This window comes from Ornithorhynchus anatinus, chromosome 17, assembly GCF_004115215.2.
Source record: "Ornithorhynchus anatinus isolate Pmale09 chromosome 17, mOrnAna1.pri.v4, whole genome shotgun sequence".
Lineage (NCBI taxonomy): Eukaryota > Metazoa > Chordata > Mammalia > Monotremata > Ornithorhynchidae > Ornithorhynchus > Ornithorhynchus anatinus.
In genome coordinates, this window is record NC_041744.1 from 22,791,460 (window position 1) to 22,818,116 (window position 26,657).

Here is a 26,657-nt window from a genome sequence, read left to right on the forward strand (position 1 = left end):
CAAGCTACACTCCATTTCATAGTATGTGTCCTAATGGTTCATCGAGTGAGGTGTCTGATATTAAAAAGCTAAATTTTTTTTCCTCTTGAAAGAATAAACTAACTCGCCCTTTTTGGAAGCAAGCCTGTGATGTGGGGCTCTCTTTCTGTGTGGTCAAGGCAAATCAATCTATGGTATTTATTAGTAGATGGGTTCCCTGCTGACAAGGAGTTTATAGCCTAGAGGGAGAAGAAGGCCTAGAGTATATTGGGGATGGATAAAAATAATAGTTGAAGTGGTGGTGGTATTTGCTAAGTGTCCACTCAGCTTGGTGGTAGATATGATAACCAAGTTGGGCATGGCGCCTTTCATAGGTAGGGAAGAGCAGCAAGCTGGGTGTGTGTACATCTTTGTTGTTCAGATTTTTGTCAAACTTCTTCAATTAGAAAGATGAGAGGGGGAAAGGATTCTCAGTAAAAGTGTGAGCAGCTCAGAGGGTAGAGAAATAAATCTTATGTCTGAAATTGGAGGTTGCTGGTCAGAAAGGGTAAATGTGGTTGGTAGAAGCAAAGAAAAGATAGAAAGGCTCTTACATTCTTTCAGGGGCATTTATTGAGCACTACTAAATGCAATACAGTTGATAGACATGATTCAGACCAGTATTGACCACATATTTCTTTGCCTACTCAAACGGACTTGGTTTCTATTACCCATCACAGACTAAAGTTCTCCTAAAAAAGGAGCAGAAGGCCACAAAGTGCAGCTGACACACGCCTTTCTGCCCTGCTGGTAGTGCTTGGCAAAGCAATCAGCTATTTCAGCATCAGTAAATGTGTGATAACAAAATATAGAAGACTTTCTAAAACCCATTAGTGTTTGTCTCAGAATCACCAGTAATCTCTGACTCTGTTACCATTTTAGAAAAAACTCCTCTCCGCTGCATCAAAGCATGAGGGGTGTCAAATTCCACGATCTTGCCCGATTCTAGGACCAGGACCCTGCAACAGAAAGAGAGCAGAGGGTCATCTTTCAGCCTAGATGACTGATGAAGATGGATTTTGGGGGTGTTAGGGGGGTGCCAGGAGGGGAGGTTGCTCATTTTTAAGTTAACTGATTTCCTGAGTCCCAAGGTGTAGTCCTTCTCCAACCAGCTTCTGGAAGGAAGGACTGCAACAACCTAAAAAATTTCTAGCCACATTAATTACCTCAATGACCAAAATGAATTTGCAGCTCTCTGGATGTAATCCCAGCTGGGGGAAAAATTGAGAGTAATTGCACAGCGGAATAGAATAGTCATGCTACACCAGCTGCTTATCAAGTTGTTCAGTGTTATTCCATTACCAAGCTACCGTTTCTTTATTAACTGTCGCTGGTGACAGCATGGGCTGAATAGGGAGGAAAATCCAGTTTCAGAAGCATGTAGGAGTTGGTCACAACCAATTAGAGCAATCTGAATACTGAAGGTCTCTAAAGCAATAACTTCATTTGGAAAGCACCAGAAGCCTACCGTTGGGAATCCATAATGGTGTGGAGCCTGTGGGCTATGGTCAGTACTGTGCAGTCAACGAACTCCTTCCGGATTGTGCTCTGCACCAAATTATCCATCTCAAAGTCTATGGAGGCCGTGGCTTCATCTAAGATCAGAATTTTAGTTTTGCGTAGCAGTGCTCGAGCCAGACATATAAGCTGCCGCTGTCCGACACTGTCAAGGAGATAAATACGTATTTTTCAAAGGGGTGGTTAGGCAGCTCTCCAGTTGGAATCATCCTTTGCTTTTGATTAGTGATGTCCTGCCAGTGGCCCTCTCCCCACAACTCCCTGGAGGGGACAGTACTTCACCCATAGTGAAGTGAACAGGGAACAAACGGGAACAAGCTCTATAAATTAGAGGAGGGAAGTAAGGAACAAACATGCCATTCACCCTGTGAGAACCCATGTCCCCACTTCTCACTGACTGTGTCTTCCTAGGGTAAAACTCCCACCAGCAAGAAAATTTCCCAGAAGCTGTCTTCCTTAACAGTGCTAACACTAACAGACTTGCTTAATAGTCTCGATTCAGCACAGTTGGGTTTGAGCTGGCCTAGACAGGGCATTGGTGCTCTGCCTGTACTATGGTGAAGGGGCTTCTGGGTGCTTTATTTAGGCAGCTGGAAATGATACCAACTGAGCCGAAGGGAACTTCAAATCCCACTTCTTTCTCAGCGTTTTGATGGGCAAAGGACTCTACGGTTATGAGCCTGCACATAAGCTGAGTCTCTTAGGTTATAGACAGCTAAGGATCAGATATAAAGAGAAAAACTAATTGGCATTGGGATCATTTGATAGCAAGGAAAATGTTTATAGGCATATTTTCACTGCCTCACCCCTTCCTTTCTGCCTGTTCCCTTCCCTCATGCTATCTCCATTTCCTTTGCTGCCACAATTTCCCCTCCTTAGAGCTGTTCCCTAATTGTAACTGCCCTCTCCTGGAAACCACTAGAGTGAGGGAGGCTGGAAAGACCTTGGCCCAATCATCTCCATCCCTTCTGTGTACCTGAGGTTCTCGCCTCCCTCTACAATCTCATGGCTCAGCTTCTTGGGAAGGGCCTGCACAAAATCCTTCAGGTGGCACAATTCAAGAGCCTCCCACAGGTCACTGTCCGAGTACTTCTCAAGAGGGTCCAGGTTCATCTGGATGGTCCCAGAAAATAAAACAGGGTCCTAGGAGATGAAGCAAAGCTGTCAAAATTGGGAAAGGACTTGTTTCTTGACTCTAAAGGGGAATGCACTGGAAACCTAGATATATACTACTCTTATGCTTTCTGTAGCCTTTTCTTGGATTGTGAACCCTCCACAGGACAGGGGTCATGTCTAATTTGACATGTGTGTTTTCTCCCAGCTCTTAGTACCGTGATCTGCACACAGTAAGCACTTGAGAAGCAATGTGGCTTAGAGAATAGAGCACAGGCCTGGGAGTCAGAAGGAGATGGGTTCTAATCTTCTGCCATGTCTGCTGTGTGACCTTCTCTAAACCTTGGTTCCCTCATCTGTAAAATGGGGATTAAGATTGTGAGCTCCATGTGGGACAAGGACTGTGTCCAACCTGATTGATTTGTATCTACCCCAGCACTTAGAATGGTGCTTAGCTTGTTCATAACTATGGTGAACAAGTACCATAGTTATTAATATTAATACTATTACTGCTACTTTTTCTTTCAACCCAAGTCTCCTCATTCCCACTGCAAGGAGTGGAAAAAATCATTTATACTTCCCAACCTCTGGGAAGACACAATTCTCCTTTGAGTCCAGGAACAGAATTGGAAAAAGAATGAAAGATTCAAATAAAAATCTCACCCAGACCTAGAATGATAGTTGAAGAGCTGGGATTACCTGGGGAATAATGTTGAGCTGGCCCCGTAGATCGTGCAGTCCGATAGTTGATATGTCAATTCCGTCAATAACGATTTTGCCTCCGGCTCTCTCTACAATTCTAAACAAGCAATTAGTGAGTGTTGATTTACCAGCTCCAGTCCTGCCCACAATTCCAACCTGTAATGAAATGCATGACTTCTTTCAACCACTAGAATGCAATTACCTTATGGTCACTATTAATAATAATAATAATAATAATAGTACTTGTTAAGTGCCATCTATGGGCCAAGCACTGTTCTAAGTGCTGGGGTAGATACCAGTTAGCCAGGTTGGGGACAGTCCCTGTCCCACATTAGGCTCACACTCTTAATCCCCATTTTTTACAGATGAGGTAACTGAGGCACAGAGAAGTTCAGTGATTTGTCCAAGTTAACACAGCAGAGAAGTGGTGAAGCCTGAATTAGAACCCATGGCCTTCTGACTCCCAGATCCTTGTTCTACCCACTATACCATGCTGCATTTTATTAAACCAGGCCCTAGTGAATGATGGGGTTAATGATTTACTTTTATTTATGCAACTAGCTCCAACTCCATGCTCTCCCTTACTATTTAGTCCCAAAGCCTCTTCCCTCTTCTAAAGGTTCTAATGCTGTGGGAGAGGGAGCAAAGACAAGGAGATTGACTTCAGGTTGGAAAGCAAGTTAAAAGAAGCCGAGAGAGGTGGAAGGTCCTGGGGCACTATCCCCTGCGTCAGTCAGCTTTAGTCTCTTGTGAGAGGTGCAAGTTTCTGTTCTGGTTTCTGATTCATGTCCCTCATCGGGTCAGAAAACAAGAGGGAGTGAGAACCCGAGAGGCTTGTGTGAGTTCAGGAATTGGGGCATAGGGAAGGAGAGTGCAGGAAAGGGAGGAGAAAAGGCACTGCAAATTAACACTTTTTCCAGTTAAGACTTTGAGAATGGAGAAAAGTCAAAGGAAGATGGTAACGCTTAGGCATACTTGCTATTTGGATTAATACAGTCAGTGAGTGAATGTGAAGGGCACAAACCACAATACCTTTTCTCCACTGTGAGTCTGAAAGGAGACATCCTGCAGTGCCAAGCTGAGGTCTGACCGGTAGCGTGCCTGAAAACCGACAAACTCCACAACCCCTTTGGTGGGCCACTGAGGGGGAGGTCTTCTTGGCATGATCCAGGGGGCCTGAAATACAAGAGAACACCATCTGTTGATCACATCGATCTATAGTATTTAGTGTTAACTGTGTGCAGAGCACTATGTGTTGCTAAGCGCTTGTGAGAGTACAATAGAGTAAGTAGACCCAGTTTCTGCCCTTGAGAAGCTGAAACTCCAGCAGGGTCTCAGTCTTGGTCTAGCACAGGCTCAGGCCATTTCAATGTGCTTTAGCCTTCGAGTCACTCGAGTTCTTAAGAATCTGATAAACATACGGAGCTTCATATGGAGAAAGCTAAACCAAGAAATACGGTCAGGTGGATCATTCCCAACCCATTTATTTTTAAATGGTATGTGCCACAGCCTTACTATGTGCCAGACGCTATACTAAATGTTGGGGTAGATTCAAGCTAACCAGGTTGGGCACAGTCCATGTCCCATGTGGGGCTCTCAGTCTTAATCCCCATTTTACAGATGAGGGAACTGAAGCACAGAGAAATGAAGTGACTTGCCCAAGGTCACAGAGCAGACAGGTTACAGAGCCAGGATTAGAATCCATGACCTTCAGCCTCCCAGGCTCATGCTCTATCCCATGCCATCCGGCTGCTTTTACGGAAAAAGAAGGGTTAGGAGTGAAGGTGCTGACACACATGGTGCTTTGAGTTCACCTCCTCTCCTGGTAGTGACAAGAATGACGGAAAATAACTAATCACCAAAGAACGGGGGAGAAGCAGCAACAACAAGGTAGAGAAGAATCAGAGGTCATGGGTTCTAATCCCTGCTCCACCACTTGTTAGCTATGTGACTTTGGGCAAGTCACTTAACTTCTCTATGCCTCAGTTACCTCACCTGTAAAATGGGGATTAAGACTGTTAGTCCACACGGGACAACCTGATTACCTTGTATCTACCTCAGTAGTTAGAACAGTGCTTGGCATATAGTAAGCGCTTAACAAATACCAACATCATTATTATGACTAGACCAGCCAGCCCTAGAGTGAATAACTGAGAATCATCTGTATTCTCGCTCCGTCTACTAACTTTATTGTACTGCACTCTCCCCAGCATTTAGTATGGTACTCTGGACACAATAAGTGCTCAGTAAACACCAATGATTGGTTTGATTTAGGAAGAGAGTTCATATGACCTAATGCTAAAATGTCCTTCTCCCTACTATTCAAAAAAAAATCCCCCAACCCTACATGAGCCTGTTTTACACTAATTCCTATCAAGCGATAGTAATTGCCGGTAACCACTTGTTTCTTTTCAGATTGTAGTTGGGGTTTCAAAAAGGCTTCACCGTCCAACAAACTCACAAATAGATGTGCACTGCTAACCAATTAATAATATTTACTGAGTGCTGTTTGCACAGCACTATTCTAAGTGCTTGGAGAGTAGGATGTAAGAGTTGGCAGATAAGTTCCCTGCCCTAAAGGAACTTAGAGTCTATCGATCATATTTACTGAGCACTTATGGTGTGCAGGGCACTGTATGAAGCACTTGGGAGAGTACATACAACAATATGACAGACATTCCCTACCCACAACAAGCTTACAATCTAGAGGGGGTGAGGCAGACATAATAAATTTTGGAAATATAGATAAGTGCTGTGGATGGAGTGAATAAAGGGTACAAGTACAAGTGCGAGGGTGATGCAGAGAGGAGAGAAGAGGAGAAATGATGTCATAATTGAGGAAGGCTTTTTGGAGATGTCATTTTGATATGGCTTTTGAACTTAAACTTTGAATGTTAAACTTCAGGTAAACTAAATACAACCACCTCTTTTTTTTCAGTGACAGTCTAGTGTTGTGGCAGGCATTTGTTATGTTTTAGTCATTCACTGAGCATCTACTGTGGGCAGAGCTCGGGAGTACAAAATTAGTAAAAAGAACCATCCAATGGGGGACACAGGCAGATAAATCTAATTCCCACAGTGGAAGTAGGAAGAAAAAGTGCTAACAGCAAAAACATGCAATGAAATGGTTCTAATGACACTTGCCTCTTTATCCATTTTTGCATATTCACATACTCGTTCAATACACACAGCATTAGTTTCAATCTCACAGGCTTTCCGTACCCAGAAATTTAGAGACTGTGTGATCTGGAAGAAACAAATGGGATTTATTTTGTTTTGCTTCAAGTATAAATGCCACCTATCTAATTCAGCCACATAGTTCAGCTTGTTTTCAGTCTTTCCAAGGCTGTTTGCAGTCACTTTGGCCGCCGAGCACTACATACATTTAGAGCGTAGGATATGGTTAGGCCGACTGTGGCTGAGTCCATTTTATCTCCGGCCATCATGGCAAGCATGGCAGCTGAAAGGACCATCATGTTCCCCAGGAATTCAAGTCTGACGGAGAGCCACCTGCGATGCAGAGGATAAATCTGAGAGCTGGAGGGACCAAGATCAAAGCTACTACTGAAACAAGATGCACATTCCCAAATCTGTTGTGTTCATGGCAACGCTTCTTTGAGCCTTGATGTTCCTTTTTCCTACCACTTCCTACTGCTTTATTTAAAAAACACGAAAGAGTTTAAAATAATCATTTGGAACAGTGAGGAATTTACCTGAGCAAAATTCCTGCTTTCAAAAAAAATGCTGGATTCTTTTAGTGGTCTAATTACAAAGAAAGACCATCACTCTACAAACTTCATTTCCACTTGAATGTAAATTAGAGAATGAATTCAGTCAAACAAATTAACTGGAAAGAGAATTTCTACTTTTAAGACATATTTTCTTTCAAATAATCACATTTCTCTGCCTTCCTTTTTCCTCTTAGACAAGTCAATCATTCAATCAATGGTATATATTGAGTGCTTACTATGTGAAGAGCACTGTACTTAGTGCTCGGGAGAGTACATAACAAATGGCAGATATTGTCATGCAGGAAGGGAAATCCAAGCTGGATGAATACTTTGAAAATTAAAAACCTGAAGTAACATAGGTTATTGGGGAAGTGAGAACACTAGATTTAGCATACCTGCTCCTCTGAGATCACCATGGTCGAGACCTCAAGGAGGCCAAGGGTCAGCACCCCAAACTGGAGTAACCCAAGGACCCTCGCATCCGGGGACTCACTCTGTGACCCAGAACATCAGACTGTCTGGACTGGCCTTGGTCCCGGACTTCTGCCATAGCTGGCTTTTTCCCAAGTACCCATCCTTACCGATTTGAAATCACATTGTTGTAGAGGCAAACCAAGTTCTCATTCACTACATCTCTGCTGTGGCTGATGAACCGCTGCTGATGTCCAAATGCTCTGATGGTGGACACTCCAGCGAGGGTCTCGCTGAAGTGAGAGATGACTGGAGAGCGCGAGGCACCTGCTAGTCTCCGGATCTGCCGAGAACTGGCTATGTAATATCTCTACAGAGAACCAAGGCAGTGGAGGTTGAGAGTCAGGCAAAGATTTTGGCAAAAGGAGCACACTATTTTGAAAGCTGAATGTTCCATTCATTGCACAGGGGACTCCGAGTGGGAGTCTGAATCATTATTACCCTCTCAGGAGAGGAACAGGAAGTGCAGAGAGGTTAGATGACTGAAATGCCCAGTGAGGAGCTAGGACAGGGTGCCAGCTAATCTTATCCTCAAGATGAATCTTGAGCAATCATTAGTGTGATAGTCTGATCTTTAAAATATTTTTAGTTTATGGATTTGGCTGGGCCTCTTAAGGAGCAAAAAGGCAGTTGAGTACCAGAATGATTGGAATGATGACAGCAATCATTCTTTGAGCTGAAAGGATGGTGCTCTTTTCTCTCTTTTCCTCTACACACATACACACACACACACACACACACACACACACACCCATAATATGTATCTCTATATATACAATGTTAAGAATCGACTGAAACTTAAAGATATTTATGCTTTTCATCACTCAGAAGTGGGGAATCTGTCCACTTACTTGGATCGTGAAATAGAGAAATATGAGGGGTATAACCACCAGAATGAAGAAGGGTAAGGCACCCACGATCACAAGAATTGTCCCGGCGACATCGAGGGTGCAGTTCAGCCAGGTCCGTAAGTAATAATGGAAACGCACATCCACTATAAAGATGTCCTATAAAATTGCAAGCATATAGAATCACTTTTCTTCCTTCAAATTCCCTCTTGTAAAAATGTATTCTCCCAAGTACTGAGCACAGCACTCTGCACACTATAGGCACTCAATGAGCACCATTTATTGATGATTTAAAAAGAAAACCTCCATCATGCAATGGAAGTATTGACTGAGTGAATTTTGATCAGCCAAAGCACCTCAATTCCTATGGACAAAAGTATCAATGCTAAGGACATAATGAACTTGCTGTTTTAGTATCAATATTTACTGACCAGGCATTTGGGTAACAACTTTGTCTTGCCAATCCCTAGAGACCATATTAGTCCCTCAGAATAGTGTGCTACTACTGACTAAAAGAGATAGTGTTCTCACTAAAATGCCTAACATCCCCAGCACTAGAAGTATTGGGCTCAAAATATGGCTGAGAATAGGCTCTCTGCATTTTCCCTGGCTTTTTTTATTTATAGTAATAATAATAATAATTATAGTATTTGTTAAGCACTTACTAAGTGCCAGGCACTGTGCTTGGGTGGTAGAAGCAAATCAGGTTGGACACAGCCCCTGTCCCATGTAGTGCTCATAGTCTCAATCCCCATTTTACAGATGAGGCAACTGAGGATCAGTGAAGTGACTTGGCCAAGTACTAAGTGCTTGGAGGAGTACAGTATAACACAGTTGGTAGACATGTCCCCTGTCCACAAGGAGCTTACAGTCTAGAGGCTATCATCTATAATAGCTAGAACATCAGAAACTATTACTGTTTCACAGTTACTATGTATTATTAGGAATCAAATCTTCCCTTTGTTCCCTCCTTTACCTTGGTGAAGTGATTGATGATCTGGCCGACTGGGTTGGTTTCAAAGAAGCAGACGGGGAGGCGCAACACGCTGCCCAGCATCTGCCATTGCAGGGTTTGGGAAGCCGCGAACACCCCTCGCATGAGCATGAACGCACACAAGTGACGGAGCGATGACCTTAATGGCCACCCAACTAACAGAAAATTCATAAAGGAGGTGGGAAATTGGGATCTTATAACTGTAACCCTGTCCCTCTAAACTGTAAGCTCGATGTGGGCAGGGAATGCATCTGTTGATTGTTGTATTGTACTCTTCCAAGTTCTTAGTACAGTGCTCTGCACACAGTAAGCCCTCAATAAATATGATTAAATTAAGGAAGCACAAGGGCAGGACTCAGCCTCTAAACTTGGTTACTTTCTTAATAATCTGTTACGTTGACCAGGGCCAAGGTTCCTAATTGGCAAACTAATTTAACATTTTTAAAACAAAAGATGAACACTTATGGATTCTTCTTATGACTGAAAAACACTGCCTTTTCCTCAGATTACAGCAGTGAGGACAAGCAGTGAGGCCCAGTGGAACTGGTAACTGAAGGGGAATCAGAAGTCCATAGTTCTAATCCCAGCTTGGTCACTTGCCAGCTGTGTGACCTTGGGCAAGTCATTTAACTACTCGTGCCCCTGATTCCTCATCTGTAAAATGGGGGGTAAGACTGTCAGCCTTGAGTGGCACAAAGACTAGGACTGATCTTATTATCTCATCTTATATTAACCTATATTTACCCCATAATTTAGCACAATGTTATGGTACTCGATACCATGATAACATATAATGATAAAAGTGATTTCTACTGTTCTATAATTATACAATAGTAAAATAGTATATATAATATACTGTATGTTAAGACATATATACACATCCGTAGGTACATGTGATGTGTAACAATAGAATTTAGTATAGCATAATGTGTCTGTTATATTGTTTTATTGTACTCTCCCAGTGCTTAGTACAGTGTTCTGCACAGAGGAAGTAGTCAATAAATAAGATTGACTATTATCAACATTAATATTAGGATCTTAAGGGGCTCCAATGATCTACTAGAAACTATGGAATATTAGGGATCAATCAATGTTATATTTGAGTACTTACTGCAGAGCACTGTACTAAGTGCTTGGAAGAGTACAATTTAACAGAGTTGGTAGACACGTCCCCTATCCACAAGGAGCTTACAGTCTAGAGGCTATCATCTAGAATAGCTAGAACTTACAGTCTAGAGGCTATCATCTAGAATAGCTAGAACATTGGTAACTTACTGTTTCTAACAACAGTTACTATGTATTATTAAGAATCAAGTCTTCCTTTTGTTCCCTCCTTTACCTTGGTGAAGCGATTGATGACCTGGCCAACTGGGTTGGTTTCAAAGAAGCAGAGGGGGAGGCGCAACACATTGCCCAGCATCTGCTGGTGCAGGGTTCGGGAAGCCGCAAATGCCCCTCGCGTGAGCATGAAGGCACTAGAGCAAACCAACAGGCCTGGAAAACAAAACCCAGTTAGGGTAGTTACCCTCAGCCGGGGACTGCGGTTACACCCGGCGGATCTTGCGGTCACCGTCTCAAAACAGAGTCTGGCAGTTTTTTGCAAGGTGGCAGCACTGAATTATGGAGTCGAGCCAGGCCTGAACGGAGGCGGGCTAGTGATGTGTTGAGGTGAAGGAGAGATCCCGACCAATGAAAGCATCAAGATTTCGAAGTCACCTAAACTGCCTAGTCAAAATCAGGTAAAAAGGTGTACAGTCTTTGAAACAACAGCTTTGCAAGTAAGCCTTAGTGTGGGTATGTATATTTTGTGATATTTCTTAAGTGCTTACCTCGTGCCAGGCAGTGTACTACATGCCGGGGTAGATATTCATTCATTCAATCCTATTTATTGAGCGCTAACTGAGTGCAGAGCACTGTATTAAGCAATTGGGAGAGTACTATATAACAATAGACACATTTCCTGCCCACAACGAGCTTTAGGTCTAGAGGGGAGACAGACATTAATACACATATATAAATTACAGATATGTACATTAAGTGCTGTGGGGCTCGGATGGGGGGTGAATAAAGGGAGCAAATTTGGGTGATGCAGAGGGGAGTGGGAGAAGAGGGACAGGGGGCTTAGGTACAAGCTAATCAGGTTGGACACAGTCCATGTCCCACATGCAGCTCGTCTTACTCCCCTTATTACAGATGAGGAACTGAGGCACAAAGCAGTTAAGTGACTTACCCAAAATCACACAAAGACAAGTGGCGGAGCTGGGATTAGAACCCAGGTCCTTCTGACTCCCAAGCCCATCCTCTATCCATTAGGCCATGCTCCTTCTCTTTTTTTAGTACTTTCCCTCTGCAGAATGATCACATATCCACACTAAATCATCTCTTCTCACCCACCTCATTAGGAAAATGTACTGTTTTCTGCAGATTCATGAGGCTCTTATCCAGGTTTCTGTGCATTTCGGCCAGGTAAATTGTTGCAGAAGCCAACCCCCTGACTGTGACCCAGCTCTCTAGTCTTAGCCAAGTCTAGCTCCCAAAGGGGCGGGAAGAATTGTAAGACCTAGACTATTCTAAAATCTCACTGCTACCACTTTAACCTTCTCCCCGCCTCAGATTGGTTTTTCCTCTTCTTTTTTGCAACCCAATCAACTGCACATCACAAAATGGAGACGACAGTTTTACCACTTCTTTCCCCATTTTCCTGATCCTTCTCAACCCACATCCTTTAGTGACTAATTTAGTGAGCAGCTGCTTGGAAAGAGCTCCTGGCAGGCAGGAATCATGTCTACCAACTATTGCATTGCACTCTCCCAAATGCTTAGTATGTTCTTCTGCACACAGTCAGCATTCACTGCAGAAGAAACTGGGTTCTAATCCCAGCTCTGCCACTTGCCTGCTGGGTGTCCATGTGGGACAGGGGCTGTGTTCAACTTGATTCTATTCTATCTACTTCAGTGCTCAGAACAGTGCCTGGCACATAGTAAACACTTAACAAATACCAAAATTATTATCACACAATGGGTGATAAGTACTATTGAGCAACCAACATATATAATGCAAACTGTGACATAGATTTTTCTTGAAATAGAACAGAAACATGATCTGACAATTCAATAAGCTGATTCCAGGGAATAAAAAAAAGGAGAAGAGCAGACCTTGAGTGATTCCCAGAATCCCATAGACACCCAGGTTCTTGTTTCTTAGTTGCTTCCATTCTGTGAAATCTTCTATTTCCTTAGTCTCTTTTGTCCAGGTGCTAAGCCATAAATTTTGCCCGATGCCTACTGCGTTCTGACAGAGGTAGGTAGCCACACTTAGCCATACCCAGAGCCAACCGAAGGCTTGTAGATATTTTATGATGATGGAAAATTTCACCTAAATACAAGGGAAGGGGAGTCAATGACACTCATTCCCATTATATAAAGGGTCAGTTTTCAATAAGTGAACTATGGGCATTAATTTCTGAATTAGTGTAAGGGAAATAAACAAGAAGTATAATGAAGCTGGACAGCAAATTGTCCTTCCAAATGACCATTAAAAAATCCATAAGCTCAAGAATCCATTGATTTTATTGAACTATTAAATGACAACATTCAGGGTATTGGAGTTCAACGAGAACTCTCCAATCCTCATTAACATTGTATGTGAAGCTTTCCATATGAATTATTTAATAGAGATAACATCCCCGATTTTTCAGACGCTTACCCCTCCAGTAGGGACCGGTTCTTTCTTTGTGGTGAACTGTTTTCCTTGATCTGAGGTGGAACTGAAAAGACAAGGAGAGTTTCGTCTATCTGGGTCAGCAAGTAGTGTGCTTTCTAAACAAGTATTACCCAAACCAGAGCTGGTAGGACACAGTCTCTGTCTCATGTAGGGCTCATAGTCTTAACCCCCATTTTACAGATAACAGAGGCATGAACAAGTTGAGTGGTTTGCCCAAAGTCACACAGCACATAAGTGGCAGAGCCGGCATTAGAACCTAAGTGCTTCTGATCTCAGGACAGTGCTGTATCCATTAGGCAACACTGCTTTTTATAAACAGTACTGAGCAAGTCAGTAAATTGGCATTGAGGTTTCTGAGGCAGGACTGATTTCACCTAACCAGCCCACTCACTTCTAGGCTTGACAGGCACTAGGAAAGAGAGAAAATACCAAGAAGTTTATTGCAGAAGAACACACTCATCAGTAACACCCTGGAACCTCCCCAAGGAAGGTGAGGAATCTCAATCAAAACCATCCTACCTCCCTGACCCTTTAAGTTGGTAATTGGGAACCATTAAGAAATCTAAACTGCCAGGAGGATGTATGAGTTCCTTTGTATGAGGCCATATTAAATAATTTAAAGATGCTAAAACTACAATTTATGATTGTTCTTACTCAGGAAGTACTGATTTATTTGAACACTTACCTGCCTTTCTGCACTAGAAATTGGTCTTTTAGTGTAGTTTGACTATTGATTTGCCTGATTCCTTCTGAAGCATGAACTGCAGGGAAAGATGGGGAAGATTTTAATATATTTAGATTGCATCCATAAAATATCACGTCTCTGTTGATTCTTTCAAATATGGATTTATCAAACCAAGAAAAGGAGTTAAAACAGGATTTCAGAGCAGCAAGCAAAAATATAGGGTAATAAGGCAGAGGTCCTGGTGGAGGGGGTTAGGGAAGGCAATGAATGCTGAAAATCCAGAGTTGTCTTCAGATTAAAAGGACCCTGAAGCCAGGAAAGTAAAGGCAATTTCTTATGAGATATGACAGTGTCTGGACTAAGAGGCAGGAGGAGCAGCGTGGCTCAGTGGAAAGAGCCCGGGCTTTGGAGTCAGAGGTCATGAGTTCGAATCCCAGCTCTGCCACTTGTCAGCTGTGTGACTGTGGGCAAGTCACTTAACTTCTCTGTGCCCCAGTTACCTCATCTGTAAAATGGGGATTAAGAGTGTGAGCCCCACGTGGGACATCCTGATTCCCCTGTGTCTACCCCAGCGCTTAGAACAGTGCTCGGCACATAGTAAGCGCTTAACAAATACCAACATTATTATTATTAACTCGGAATTTAGCATTTTAAACTCTTGTTAAATGACTGGGGATTCATCTTATGTTTCCACACTTCCTACACCTCCCCACCTTCCCTACTGTCATTTAAAGAACAAAAATATTAGGTCAGCGGGGAAGTTCTTATAGTGGGATTTGTTTTCAGTTGATACCATCACTCCTCATCATCTTCAGCATCAAAGAGCATTTCCTGAACAGCTGCTGTGGACACGACAGTATACGAGGAGTGTGAGAACATGCCAAACACGTTGGGTCTCTGTCCTTGAGGAGCTCTCAACCTACTGAACCACAGAGCTGACTGCCACAAGAAATCTGAATTCCTTCAGCAGTACAGTATAGGAAAAACCCAAGCCCAGAGGGCCTGCCGAAGAGCTCAAACATTGAGCTGAGTTGGTAAATGACCCCATTACCCTAAAGCTCACCTGTCATATTGCTGTACTTGTTGCCAGGATGGATTCAAAGCATTCTGGCTTATATTTTCAAAGGTGTCTTTTGGGGTATTTTTTTTTACATATTCTGATTTCCTAATATCATTTGCCTTATGGAGTCGAAAATGCCTTAAAGCCTTTGGCAGCTGCTTTTTAAATGTCTAACATTTCTTACCTTTGCAATATGAAAGTTACAAAAAGAAACCTCCCTCTTGAACTTGACCTGTTAGGTGAACAATGCTCCTCCTTCTCCCAGATTTTTAGATTAGGGGTTATAAATGCTGTTATTTTACTTAACAATAACCTCAGTTTGCAGTATGGTAGGTCAACTATAATAATTCAGTCAGTGCAAAATAAACATTGATTAATATCCACTTAAATTGGGACTAGGTTGTAACTGTTTTGGAGTCAATCTATAACCAAGAGCTATTTATAAAATATTCCCATTATTCCAATTCTGAGAAACAAAATAATGAACACTACCATACATAAAATCCGGCCCATCTGGTATCCACCCCAGTGTTTAATATAGTGCTTGACTAATACTAAGTGATTAAATAACCACACAATTATTATCATTATTCTAAGTCAGAGTGTCAGACTTCCGTTGTCTGGGGCCTCTGACAAGACCTGAACATTTCTAATCGTGGCTGAAGAGACCCAAAATGGTGGGTTTTTTGACCAATAAGCTCTTGGGAACCTGTCCCCTCCCAAATCTCATCCCCCTTTGTGCTCCAGACTCAAGATGGAAGGTTGGCACCTCTTTTTTTCTATAATAGTAAGGGCTCAATAAATACCTCTGATGGAGAGAGAGAGGTACAGGCCAGACTGGCCCCCTCTTGTGCAACTGCTCCCCAAAACATCCCTGGGTTGGGCCTCTCCCTAGACTGTCTGTTCTTCCATAGGGGCAGTGATAAGATGGGTGTGAATCTGGCATAAATTCCTAAGCCATTGACAGGAGTTTCTGAAAACTGATGAAAATCTTTTTTGTGCTTCTCTAACAGACAAATATCAACAAGGAAAGAGGAGAGAGAAAAAGCACCACAAGAGAGCTCACTTTTCATGGAAACATCCTCCTTCCTGTCTGCACTGAAGACCTGAAGCAACTTGGTGAAGTTCTGGGGTTTGGATAGCAGCTCCAGGTAAGTCCCCGTTTGGGTCACTCTGCCTCTTTCCATTACAAGGATCAGATCCATCTGAGGCAGAAGTGTGAGATTGTGTGTCACCAAAATGCGAGTCTGGAAGACAGAATGTTTTCTCTCTTGAGGTACAAAAATGGTTTTGAGACAATAGCATAATGAGACACAAGAGTTGAATTGATTTTTCCATGTTGACTATGTATAGTGAGTCATATCTCTAGAGGTGGGCAGTGCAAGTCATGCCAGACAGCACTTATATTTCAAAATGAATTGCCATGAGCTACTAAAGGATATGCTTAAAGCAGTTAGTGAATGCTATTATAATGCCATTTGCCTCGGTTTGGTTCTCCAAGTGCTGAATTTGAAACAGGCTAATACCAAACTATACCCATCTTATATAAAAACGTTCCTGTCAGAACGCACCATTTTAGAACACAATTTGACTAGAAGGCAAGTTACCATGACTGTGAATTAGTTAAAATGCCAGGAATTCTGTTCCGAGCAGACTGGCACTTTCTATTATTTCTAACAGAAGGTCATTCATCAATCAATCAGTGGTATTTACTGTTTACTGAGTGTAGACCTCTGTACTAACCACTTGGGACACGATCATTGCCCTCAAGAAGCTTATCAGTTGCAATTATTTAAAATTCAATGTTCCCAAGAAGCTGAAAACAAGCTGTTTCAAACTGATTCCCTGTGTGGTGGTAGAGAAAACATCAATTCACCATCTAAATGACCGTCTAAACCAAGCTATAGAAGACTTTTTTAGTTTTCTACAACTCTCTTGAATTTTACCTGTTGTGACTGAACTGATTTCAAATCATCTTCCCTCAATCCTTCTTACCACTGAAATGATGTCTGACACAAGAAGATTTTTTTTTGATAACATGAGGATGGTTTAGAACTTAACTTCCTTTCCCGAATAGGAGTGCATGTACTTTTTGTTTTTAAGTAAACCTGGCCTTTATTGTTACTTAGAAATCTGATATTTCTAACTACAAGAAATTGTTAGTTTTAAGGAGCCATCATTCACACTGTCTATTTAAAAGCCTTTACTGTGTGAGTTTTTTAATATTAAAACTAGTTACAATGGTTGGACATATGACCCTGGGCATATTTGATCTCAGCATATATTCACTTGCATTTTATTTTCAGATATACATGTGTGCCTGACTATTTTAAGAGCAAACATGCTTTTTTCACTATTTTGTGCTCCTCTCAGAGACTGGCTAATTAAAAAATTATGTATGCCACAGTGTTGATTTTTAAAAATTAAATGACTTGTATATAAAAATAGCCATGGCCAGGACAAAAAGTTTAAGTATGAAATTTCCTAATGCTTCTCAAAATTTCTTCTGTGTCATACATAGTATACACCTAAAAGGTCACCTACTGCTGCTCTTCAACCATTTTCATTCTATATACCGATGTGGAAATTCACTTCAGCTTGAAGGTGCAATATTTGATTTCACACAGTCCTGGAAACTATTTCAGCATCAACTAGTCAGGGAGAGGGAGGAAGGAGGGAAGCAATCGGCTGGGAATAGGGAGGACTGAAGTAACCTTCATGCAAGCACAACACCCCCTCCAGAGAGACACAGAGAGATGAAAATGGTATTCATTGGTCCGCTCCCTCTCCCGGGGACAATGTGCCTGCATGAGAATCGCTCAATCAATGGTATTTATTGAGCGCTTCCTGTGTGCCGAGCACTGTACTAAGTGCTTGGGAGAGTACAATATAACAGAGTTGCTATATTTGCTAGATTCTGCCGACAGTGAGCTTACATTCTAAAGGGAGAAGGTGTTTGCATGCGTGAAGTTTTATCCAAGATGGCAGGAGGCCAAAGTTTCGTGGCCCTCCATTCGCAAAGTTCTAACAATCGAATAGACTCCTAACCGGGAAGTTTCCTGTCAAGAATGATGGGCAGGTTCCAATCTCTAGAATTCAAAGGAAAGAAACTGACTAGTGAGACAGTTCTACCCTGTATCACCTAGCTCTCATCTCTCCCTGTTGGACTCCCACTGAGAAACGACGGTGCAGCACATTGTGAAGAGCACTCAGAGACTCTTTATACCCAGAATACCCTGAAGGGGCTTTTTGGTCAGAAACCTACACCCCAGCTAGCCCAATCCCATTCAAACCCAAGTGCCCTAACTTGCTAGACCCAAGTTCTTGGCACTGCACCAGATGAGGGTTGTGATTCCCAAACCTCTTGCTCATCTGTGTTCCTTTTGGCTAGTTCCAGACAAAGGAAACAAATTACTAAAACATACTGGTGTGTTCTCACGGACCAGGATGAAGCCGATCTCAACCTCTTGTCAACACTGAGTGATGTTACTATGCTGATACCTGTCACCATCACCATGAAATAACGATTAGAAGAAGTGCACACCTTTCCCATCAGTACCTTGCCTTTTAGAAGACCCGACGACCCAATTATTTTCTCAAAAAGGTGTTTTCCAACATGAACATCAACTGCAGATAAAGGGTCATCTAGTAAGTAGATATCAGCCCCACTGTAAACAGCTCTGGCCAGGCTGACCCGCTGCTTCTGACCCCCACTTATATTAACACCCTGAAAACAGGAAAGAAATAGAGATCGGTTAGACATAAAGAAGAATTGTTTTATCCATCAGAGGAATAAAATGAGGATTCTAGGTATTAAAGAAGTCTCTATCTCTGAAGTTCCTTTATGAAGGATAGACAGCCACGCTATCTGCCTGGAGACAGGGAGTTGGATTAGGTGACCTGTGAAGTCCAGTTCAGCTATTTTTCTAGGAGAAAACACCAAGCCCTAGTCAAAGGGCTTTACTCAAGTCATAGTTCATTTTCTGAAATAGTGAGGACAAAGGAAGTGCTCAAAAAATACCTAAACTCCATTTTAACCAAGAGCCTCCCTGGCCTCTACCCTTTGACCAGAGCTACTGAGTAAAATGGATAGGTTTGAGTTCTCTCTCTCGCCTCATTTTTCCTGCCTAACCCTGGTGGTGGCACTAACCAGCTGTAAACCAGGTAGAGCCCAGAGGACTGGAGAGATACAGTGGTGAGACTACCGAGATCCCTGGTCGTGGGAAAAAAAAAAAATCAGGGCTTACTGTGGTGCCAAACGAATGTTTTCATGAACAACCATATTTCACTGTCAGACGTATTTCTGAACAGCTCAGCAAGCTGCAGGGCGAAGGAAAACTCAACACCCAGGCGACAAGTGTCGTGACTTGGGTTCACCAGGACTAGGATTACCATTGTTGGGGAGTGAAATAGCAGAAGAGACTGGACCCCACTCCCCACTTTTAAAGTTGGAAATCTGGGTCCTGAATGTAGAGCTGCTATAACCTTGTTTTCCTTCCATCTGGAGGGTACAGAACCGATTGAAAATCAGCACTAATTGCAGCTTAAAAAGGCAACCACTGACCTGTCAGGATGAGGACATACAATTTTATTTTAAGTAGGAACTGTTACCAGCTCAGTTCTCCAGACCCTGAGGGTATTTCCCTAGGGTGATTCACAGTTTTGATTGCTGGTTCTGAAATACCCACTTATGCCCCCGAAAAGACAAAAACTCAACTAGAAATCACGGAAAGCAGGGGGGCAAAATACAGACAGGCAACATGAAATTTCCAACAGAAACTTCATCATGGGGTGGAGGTTTCATCTTCCCTTCTCACGATCCCCATTGTTGACCTGGAGTACAATATGGCCACCTAATGGATGACATTCCTTCCCATCCAGCCCTGCAAACCCACCCCAACTGCCTTTGTAATCTGCAATTAAAGCAATTGTGGCATTTTGCTCTTGGAGACTATCAGGAAAAAGAGGTTACCCACACTTCACGGCTAGCTCCGCTGAATAGAGTCTGAAGTCTGTAGAGAATGGAATAGATTTTTTTTTCCATACCCTTTCTCCAATCTCAGTTTGATCTCCATGAGGTAACTGCTCCAAATCAGGAAGAAGGGCACATGCTTCTAACACTTTTTCATAATACTGCTGCTCCATGACTGAGCCAAACAGAATATTGTCCTGCAATGTGGAATTCTGAATCCAAGCTTGCTGGGAAACATAGGCCACAGAGCCCTAAAGTGAAGGAAGGAAAAAGAAATATTTTTATGAGACTAAATGGAGATATGGGGTGAGAAACTGGGAGAATAACAGTATCACTCTGCTTCAGGTTAACACTGGAATTGTACAATGGAATAGAATACTGTCAGAGTGTAAGGACTGTCCTTGTGCGCAGGGGATGTAACTTCTGCTGCTGCTATGTTTTTCCAAGTGCTTAGAATAGTTCATGGCATTCAATAGGTGCTCTGTAAATATTATAACTACTATAAATACTATAGCCTACTATAGAGAAGGCTAAAAACCATGAGATATTTCAGAGATTGGCATAAAATGGCTGTGCCAACAAAATTGCTTGGCCTGCAGTAGGCAGGAGAGTAGTTGGGTTGCTTGTTTGCTTTCTTAGTGGTTACAGCATAGGCCTGGAAGTCAGAAGGCCCTGAGTTCTAATCCTAGTTCTGCCACTTGTCTGCTGTGTTACCTTGAATGAGTCACTTCACTTCTCTGTGCCTCAGCTACCTCAGCTGTAAAATGGGAATTAGAACTGTGATTTCCATGTGGGACAACCTGGTTACCCTATATCTAACCCAGTGCTTAGAACAGTGCTTGGTACATAGTAAGCACTTAACAAATATCATTATTATTATTATTATTAGCCTGTATCTACCCCAGTGCTTAGTACAATGCCTGACATATAGTAAGGGCTTAACAAATATTATATAAATGTAAATTTTAAAACAGTAAAAAGCAATGCAGGTTGCCAAGGACCATTTTCAGAAACCCAGATTGGGCAATGTTTTTGTTTTGTTTTTTAATGGTACTTGTTAAGCATTTACTGTGTGCTAAGCATTCTGCTAAGTACTGGAGTAGATACGAGATAATCAGGATGGATACAGTCCCTGTCCCGAATGGAGCTCACAGACTAAATAGCCAGGAGAACAAGCACTTCTCTGTGCTTGTTACCTCATCTGTAAAAATGGGAATTGAGACTGTGAGCTCCATGTGGGACATGGACTGTGTCCAACCTGATTAGTTTTTATGTACTCCAGCACTTAGTAAAGCACCCAGCACACAGTTAAGTATTTATCAAATACCATTAAAAAAAAACAGTTACCAAAACCCTTTTTACAGAGGCCCAGATAAGGTAAACGAACTTCCCAAGGTCACACAGCAGACAAGTGGTGGACATGGGACTAGAATCCAGGTCCTCTAATTCCCAGGTCCAGGCTCTTTCCAGTAGGTCACATTGCTTCCCTGATTGGTCAGTTAAAGGGCTCTTCAGTCATCCCTGTATGCATAGATAGGTCTCCCTGTCACTAACAACAGGTGTGTGTGTATGTCGTATGTCACATATATGCAAACACATGTACTATGCAAATATATATATTTGCATAGTACATATGTTTATATATATATGTGTGTATATATATATATATATACACACACCTATACATACATATTTATACGTATTATCTGCCTTAAAAGGAAAGATGGATGTATGAATATATAATTTTATGAAAGTAAAGCTTTCTGAATTGCTCTTTGATGGCAAAACAGCAGACACTGCGAATCTAAGGATGTGTGTATTGCTTTGTTGTCCCCTGAAAAAGAATAAGATTGCTTTGTATTTCAATTTAACCACCCCCGTTCTCTGCTGCAAGAAGTAATTTCACTTTTTCCCCTATTTTCATGAGAATTTGAGGGTCTCACGATACTAAATACTGTCCCTAATTCTAGATGAAGTCCATGGTCTAGATTCCTCATTTCTTTACCCTAACCAACTGCTGCTTTTAATGGGGGGGTGGCCCTCGGCCCCTCTCTAAAACTCACTTTCTTGAAGAGCAGCAGCGTGACCTAGTGTAACAAGCACTGGTCTGGAAATCAAGAGACCTGAGTTCTAATTCCAACTCATCCACTTGCCTACTGTGTAATCTTGGGCAAATCATTTAACTTCTCTGCACCTCAATTTCCTCATCTGTAAAATAGGGATTAAAACACCTGTCCCCGCTCCTCCTCCTACCGTGAGTCCCATCTGGAGCAGGGACTAAACCCGATCTTATTATCTTGTCAACCCCAGGGTTTAGCACAGGACTTGGCATATAATATGCACTTACCAAATGCCACAATCATTATTATTAACAATAATAATAAATAATGTATACTAGCCCAACACAGAATTATTACTCATTCAGATTTTTTTCCTGTGCGAGTCATCATCACTATTTTCAATTTAGCATCCTGTCTTTCCCATATGATCAATAGTTCTTCCTCAATCCAAGGTTGAGGCAGCGACTGCTGGACTACATCATTTCTTGACCTGAGTCGCATTCACATCAATGATATTTATTGAGTGCTTACTGTGATCAGAGCACTAAACTAAGTGCTTGGGAGGGTGCACTACAACAGGGTTGGGAGAAACATTTTCTGTCCCCAGTGAGCATCACTAGCCTAAGATAGCAGTTACAAGACTATCTGGCACTGAATGACCTTAATTAATTCGGGGATCTTGCAATGAAAAATAATTTTAAACTTAATAAAATTAAACTCGAAATTACATTAGTTTCAGTGTAATTAGCTGCAAATCAATTAACTGTCAACAAATAATTACTATGAGCATTACATCAGTGGTTTTCCAAAGCATTAAATAGGCAAAATGATGTTACAAGCACAACCATGGCTAATCAATTCTCCTGTAAATTAAAATGTTGGTTATGAACTGAAACCGTTTTTAAAATACTTGCATCTCACTAAAAACAATATAAATCATGGACTTTACTTTTCTTTGAACTGTTCCTGTAAGTTTTTCCATTTCTCCCAAAATGGCAGAAAGAACAGATGATTTTCCAGATCCAACTTGTCCAACAACAGCAACCAAAGCTCCTTCTGGAATCTTTATGTTCAAACTAGGAAAAAAATAGAGTATATAATACCTGTTACACACCTCCCTAGACTACAGCATCCTCTCTTGATTGGAGAATCATCACTTCAATTCCAACTGCTCATTTTGTTACTCTATCCTCATCCACTCCCAAATTTATTTATTTGGCTTTTGCAGTTATAAATATTCTTCAGGGCCAAATCGCAATATTCTCTGGCATGTTAATCTAGAGAATGACAGAAAATGTCCTTAATAGATCTGTTGAGAGGTTAAAAAAAAAAACCTCTATCCACCTCCTGGGTACTATAAGGCTGGATTTTGCTGGCAGAAAATTAAAATTTGGTTAATTTCTGGTTAATTTGATCAGACCATCTGGAGATGATAGAAGGTTATCAGTCCACAAAATTTTACATTTACCTATGCTAGTGGCACTGAAACTCTTTATTGAGTACACAGCGACTGCCCCCTAGGAATAGTGATTAACTTTTACAGTTCTTACCACTCATATTTTTTGTGAGTGTTTTAATTTGTCTTTCTTGTTGCTTGTGTTACATTCCTACTGTTCTCTGTGTTTATCTTTCCCCACTTAGATTGTGAGTCCTTCTGTGGGTAGGGGTCTTTGAAGTAGCATGGCCTAGTGGCAAGAGGACGGGCTTGGGAGTCAGAGGGCATGGTGGGACAGAGGACATTGGTTCTAATCCCAGTTCTGTCACTTGTCTGCTGTGTGACCTTAGGCAACTCACTTAACTTCTCTGTGCCTCAGTTACCTCATCTGTAAAATGGGTATTAAGACTGTGAGTCTCATGTGAGACAGGGACTGTGTCCAACCTGATTACCCTGTATCTACCCCAGTGCTTAGAACAGTGCTTGGCACACAGTAAACACTTAAGTAAAATACTAATAATTATTATTATTATTGCATATTTGATACTCAAAGCTCACCACTGTTTTGCATGCTCTAGGTTCTTAATAAATGTAATAAGTCCAATAAAACTAACAACTGTATTTTTAAACTCTTAAAATGTTACAAGCTTAGGGTAGAAATAATACAACCTGATCAGATAAGCAGCAGTATGGTCTAGTGAAAAGAGCACGGGCCTGCACGTCAGAGGATGTGGGTTTTAATCCCTGTTCGCCATTTGTCTGCTGTGTGATCTTGTGCAAGTCACTTAATTTCTCTGTGCCTCAGTTACCACAACTGTAATATGGGAATTAAGGTTTTGAGCCCTATGTGGGACAGGGACTGTATCCAACCTGATTACCTTGTATCTACCCTAGTGCTTAGAACGGTGCTTGGCACAAAATAAGTGCTTAACAAATACTATAATTATTAGTAATTATTATCAGACACTATCCCTGTCCCATAAGGGACTCAGTTTAATGGGAATGGAGAAAATCCCCATTTTACAGACAAGGAAACCGAGGCACATTTTCTCTTCCCCACTTAACATTTTATTGTGTACTGGATGCAATAGAGTGTACATTTTTCTATCATTTAAAAATTGTTTTTTATTAGGAGGACACACACCAGAAGCAAGAAATTAGATGGGTAGGGGAAGTGGTAAGTGTAGAGGGAAATCTTTGAACAACCTTGATAGAAGCTTCCCCAAACTTTGAAAGCTATGCTTGTGAATCCAATCAAAATGTAATATCTGTGGGGAAAGCTCAGGAAAAACTATCCTCAGAATGGCTTACTCATTTAAGACAGGAGTCCCAGTCTTATCCCAGCGGAAAGAAGCGTCAATAAACCCCACGGAGTGATCTGTAGTGGAAACCAAAAATAGCAATTTTGAACTACTGAGTATGGGCTCCAAAGAGAGAAGCCATCCTGGATTCCACACCCATCAGAGATGACTCACCCCCAGTGTGGTTTGTCTCAATGTTCTCAGGACCAAGTTCTTCAGCGTTGAAGAAATCTTCCAGACGACCCAAAGATATCTTTGTCTGTCAAAATACACACACCCGTGGGGTGATTGCCGCTTAAAGTAATACTGAAAATAAAATATACTCTAGGGTTCACATGGAGAGGTGGCCAATTCATAATTATAGATATGCTAATTTTGGAAAAAAAATTTGTTTCATTTTTCACGCTGCTGAATGCAAAAAGACATCACAAGAAAGATTGCTATTACTAGATTAACTAATGAGATCACTAGTATACCTTTCATTAAAAATTGTCTTCAGTAGTTTCTCTTATGGGAAAGTTGAACAACATTCTCCAGCAAGAGTTACCACTGTTTTCATTTTAATAATCTCAAATAAAAGTCTTTCAGACACAGGAATATTCAGTGAGACTAAAGAAAATTTATAATAATGTCGAATTACTATAAATGGAACTGAATTAGAAATAGCAGCAGAATTTTACAGACTAAGAATTTTGTAGACTGTAAGCTTCTTATGGGCAAGGATCACTTCTCACAGGTCTATTATAATGTGCTTTCTTAAGGGCTAAATTCAGTGCTGTGCACACAGCGAGTACTCAATGAATACCACTGATTAATTGTATTTACTGAGCATTCACTTGAGGTGCTGCACTGCCCCAGTCATTTGTGAAGTACTGAATTAAAATGGGACACATATCTTATTCATGAGGACCTTACATTTTCATGGGGGAGACAAACAGAGATATATTTCCAACTAGAATAGAATTATCATTCATTACCCAGGTTGAATATAATGCAAGATATTAAAAGGTTTGTGGTTCCACTACTCCAACTTAACATTTAACCTGTTTTGGTTAGAGCACAATTCTCTTGGGCATTTCAGTTATGGAAGTATTTTAAGCACTTAGAAATTCTTGCCTATCGTTCACATGGGGAGGTGGCCAATTCATAATTTTATGTATGCCAGGATTGGAAAAGTTTTTTGTTTAATTCTTCATGCTGCTGAAGGCAAAAAGACATCACAAGAAAGGCTGCTTTTACTAGATAAACTACTTGACATCACTAATGGTCCTTACTTCTCATACCAGGTAAAAATGGTAAAATATTCTTCAAATGTATTGTATAGTTCAAGATGGACTGGAAAAGACCAAGTTTTCTTGGAGTAGTTTTAGTCTGTAAATTGTCTTGTTGGAAGAAATTATTTGAAAAAGTAGAAAATGTTTCCATCCATAGTAATTTGGTGCCACCTATTGGTCATAACTTGCAGTTTAATAGAGACTTAATAGGGAAGAATTAGCAAACTCCCCAAAATGAATCCGCACAAAGTAAATTGAGTAATGTTTTCGTTTTGATTATTTGTAGTGGCAAGCTAAATATCAATAATAATAATAATGATTATGGTATTTGTTAAGTGCTTATTATGTGCCAGGCACTGTACTAAGCACTGGGGTGTATATAAGCAAATCGTGTTGGGCAAGGTCCATGATCCACGTGGGGCTTGCGATCTCAATCCCCATTTTACAATGAAGTAACTGAGGCACAGAGAAGTGAAGTGACTTACCCAAGGTCACACAGCAGCCAAGTGATGAGCCAGGATTCAAACCTAGGACCTTCTGACTGCCAGGCCCATGCTCTAGCCACCTCTTTGCTTAAAGCAATAGAATCAGTATCTTAGTCCCTACTGATCTCCTCGGATTGCAAAGACTATGATGGAGATCCCTGCTCCACAGAGTGCACTGTCACTACTAAGCTACTCAAGCTACTCGGCTATAATTAACTGGGCCAGAATTTCCTCTATAATTGTATCCACCCTGTTTCCCTCACCTTG

The 26,657-nt window shown here is 41.5% G+C and overlaps 1 protein-coding gene across 8 annotated transcripts in view; it reads right to left on the reverse strand.

Moving 5' to 3' along the window:
- Nucleotides 1-573: 573 nt before the first annotated feature.
- LOC100081717 (multidrug resistance-associated protein 1) overlaps nucleotides 574-26,657 on the reverse strand; it is a 69,945-nt gene continuing 43,861 nt past the window's right edge. For 6 of the 8 annotated variants that reach the window (XM_029082273.2, XM_029082275.2, XM_029082271.2 and 3 more), the window contains 19 exons: nucleotides 24,806-24,890; nucleotides 24,642-24,708; nucleotides 22,845-22,971; nucleotides 19,910-20,086; nucleotides 18,423-18,590; nucleotides 15,930-16,110; nucleotides 13,804-13,879; nucleotides 13,101-13,161; nucleotides 12,551-12,770; nucleotides 10,735-10,889; nucleotides 8,405-8,560; nucleotides 7,664-7,863; nucleotides 6,735-6,861; nucleotides 6,496-6,597; nucleotides 4,384-4,527; nucleotides 3,349-3,507; nucleotides 2,513-2,679; nucleotides 1,487-1,681; nucleotides 574-977 (listed from right to left, as the gene is read on the reverse strand). In XM_029082273.2, coding sequence (XP_028938106.1) covers nucleotides 839-977; nucleotides 1,487-1,681; nucleotides 2,513-2,679; nucleotides 3,349-3,507; nucleotides 4,384-4,527; nucleotides 6,496-6,597; nucleotides 6,735-6,861; nucleotides 7,664-7,863; nucleotides 8,405-8,560; nucleotides 10,735-10,889; nucleotides 12,551-12,770; nucleotides 13,101-13,161; nucleotides 13,804-13,879; nucleotides 15,930-16,110; nucleotides 18,423-18,590; nucleotides 19,910-20,086; nucleotides 22,845-22,971; nucleotides 24,642-24,708; nucleotides 24,806-24,890 — 2,706 coding nt within the window. In that variant the 3' untranslated portion in view covers nucleotides 574-838. The remainder of the gene's footprint in view (nucleotides 978-1,486; nucleotides 1,682-2,512; nucleotides 2,680-3,348; nucleotides 3,508-4,383; nucleotides 4,528-6,495; nucleotides 6,598-6,734; nucleotides 6,862-7,663; nucleotides 7,864-8,404; nucleotides 8,561-10,734; nucleotides 10,890-12,550; nucleotides 12,771-13,100; nucleotides 13,162-13,803; nucleotides 13,880-15,929; nucleotides 16,111-18,422; nucleotides 18,591-19,909; nucleotides 20,087-22,844; nucleotides 22,972-24,641; nucleotides 24,709-24,805; nucleotides 24,891-26,657) is intronic. The other 2 variants (XM_029082272.2, XM_029082276.2) reach the window with 2 other exon arrangements.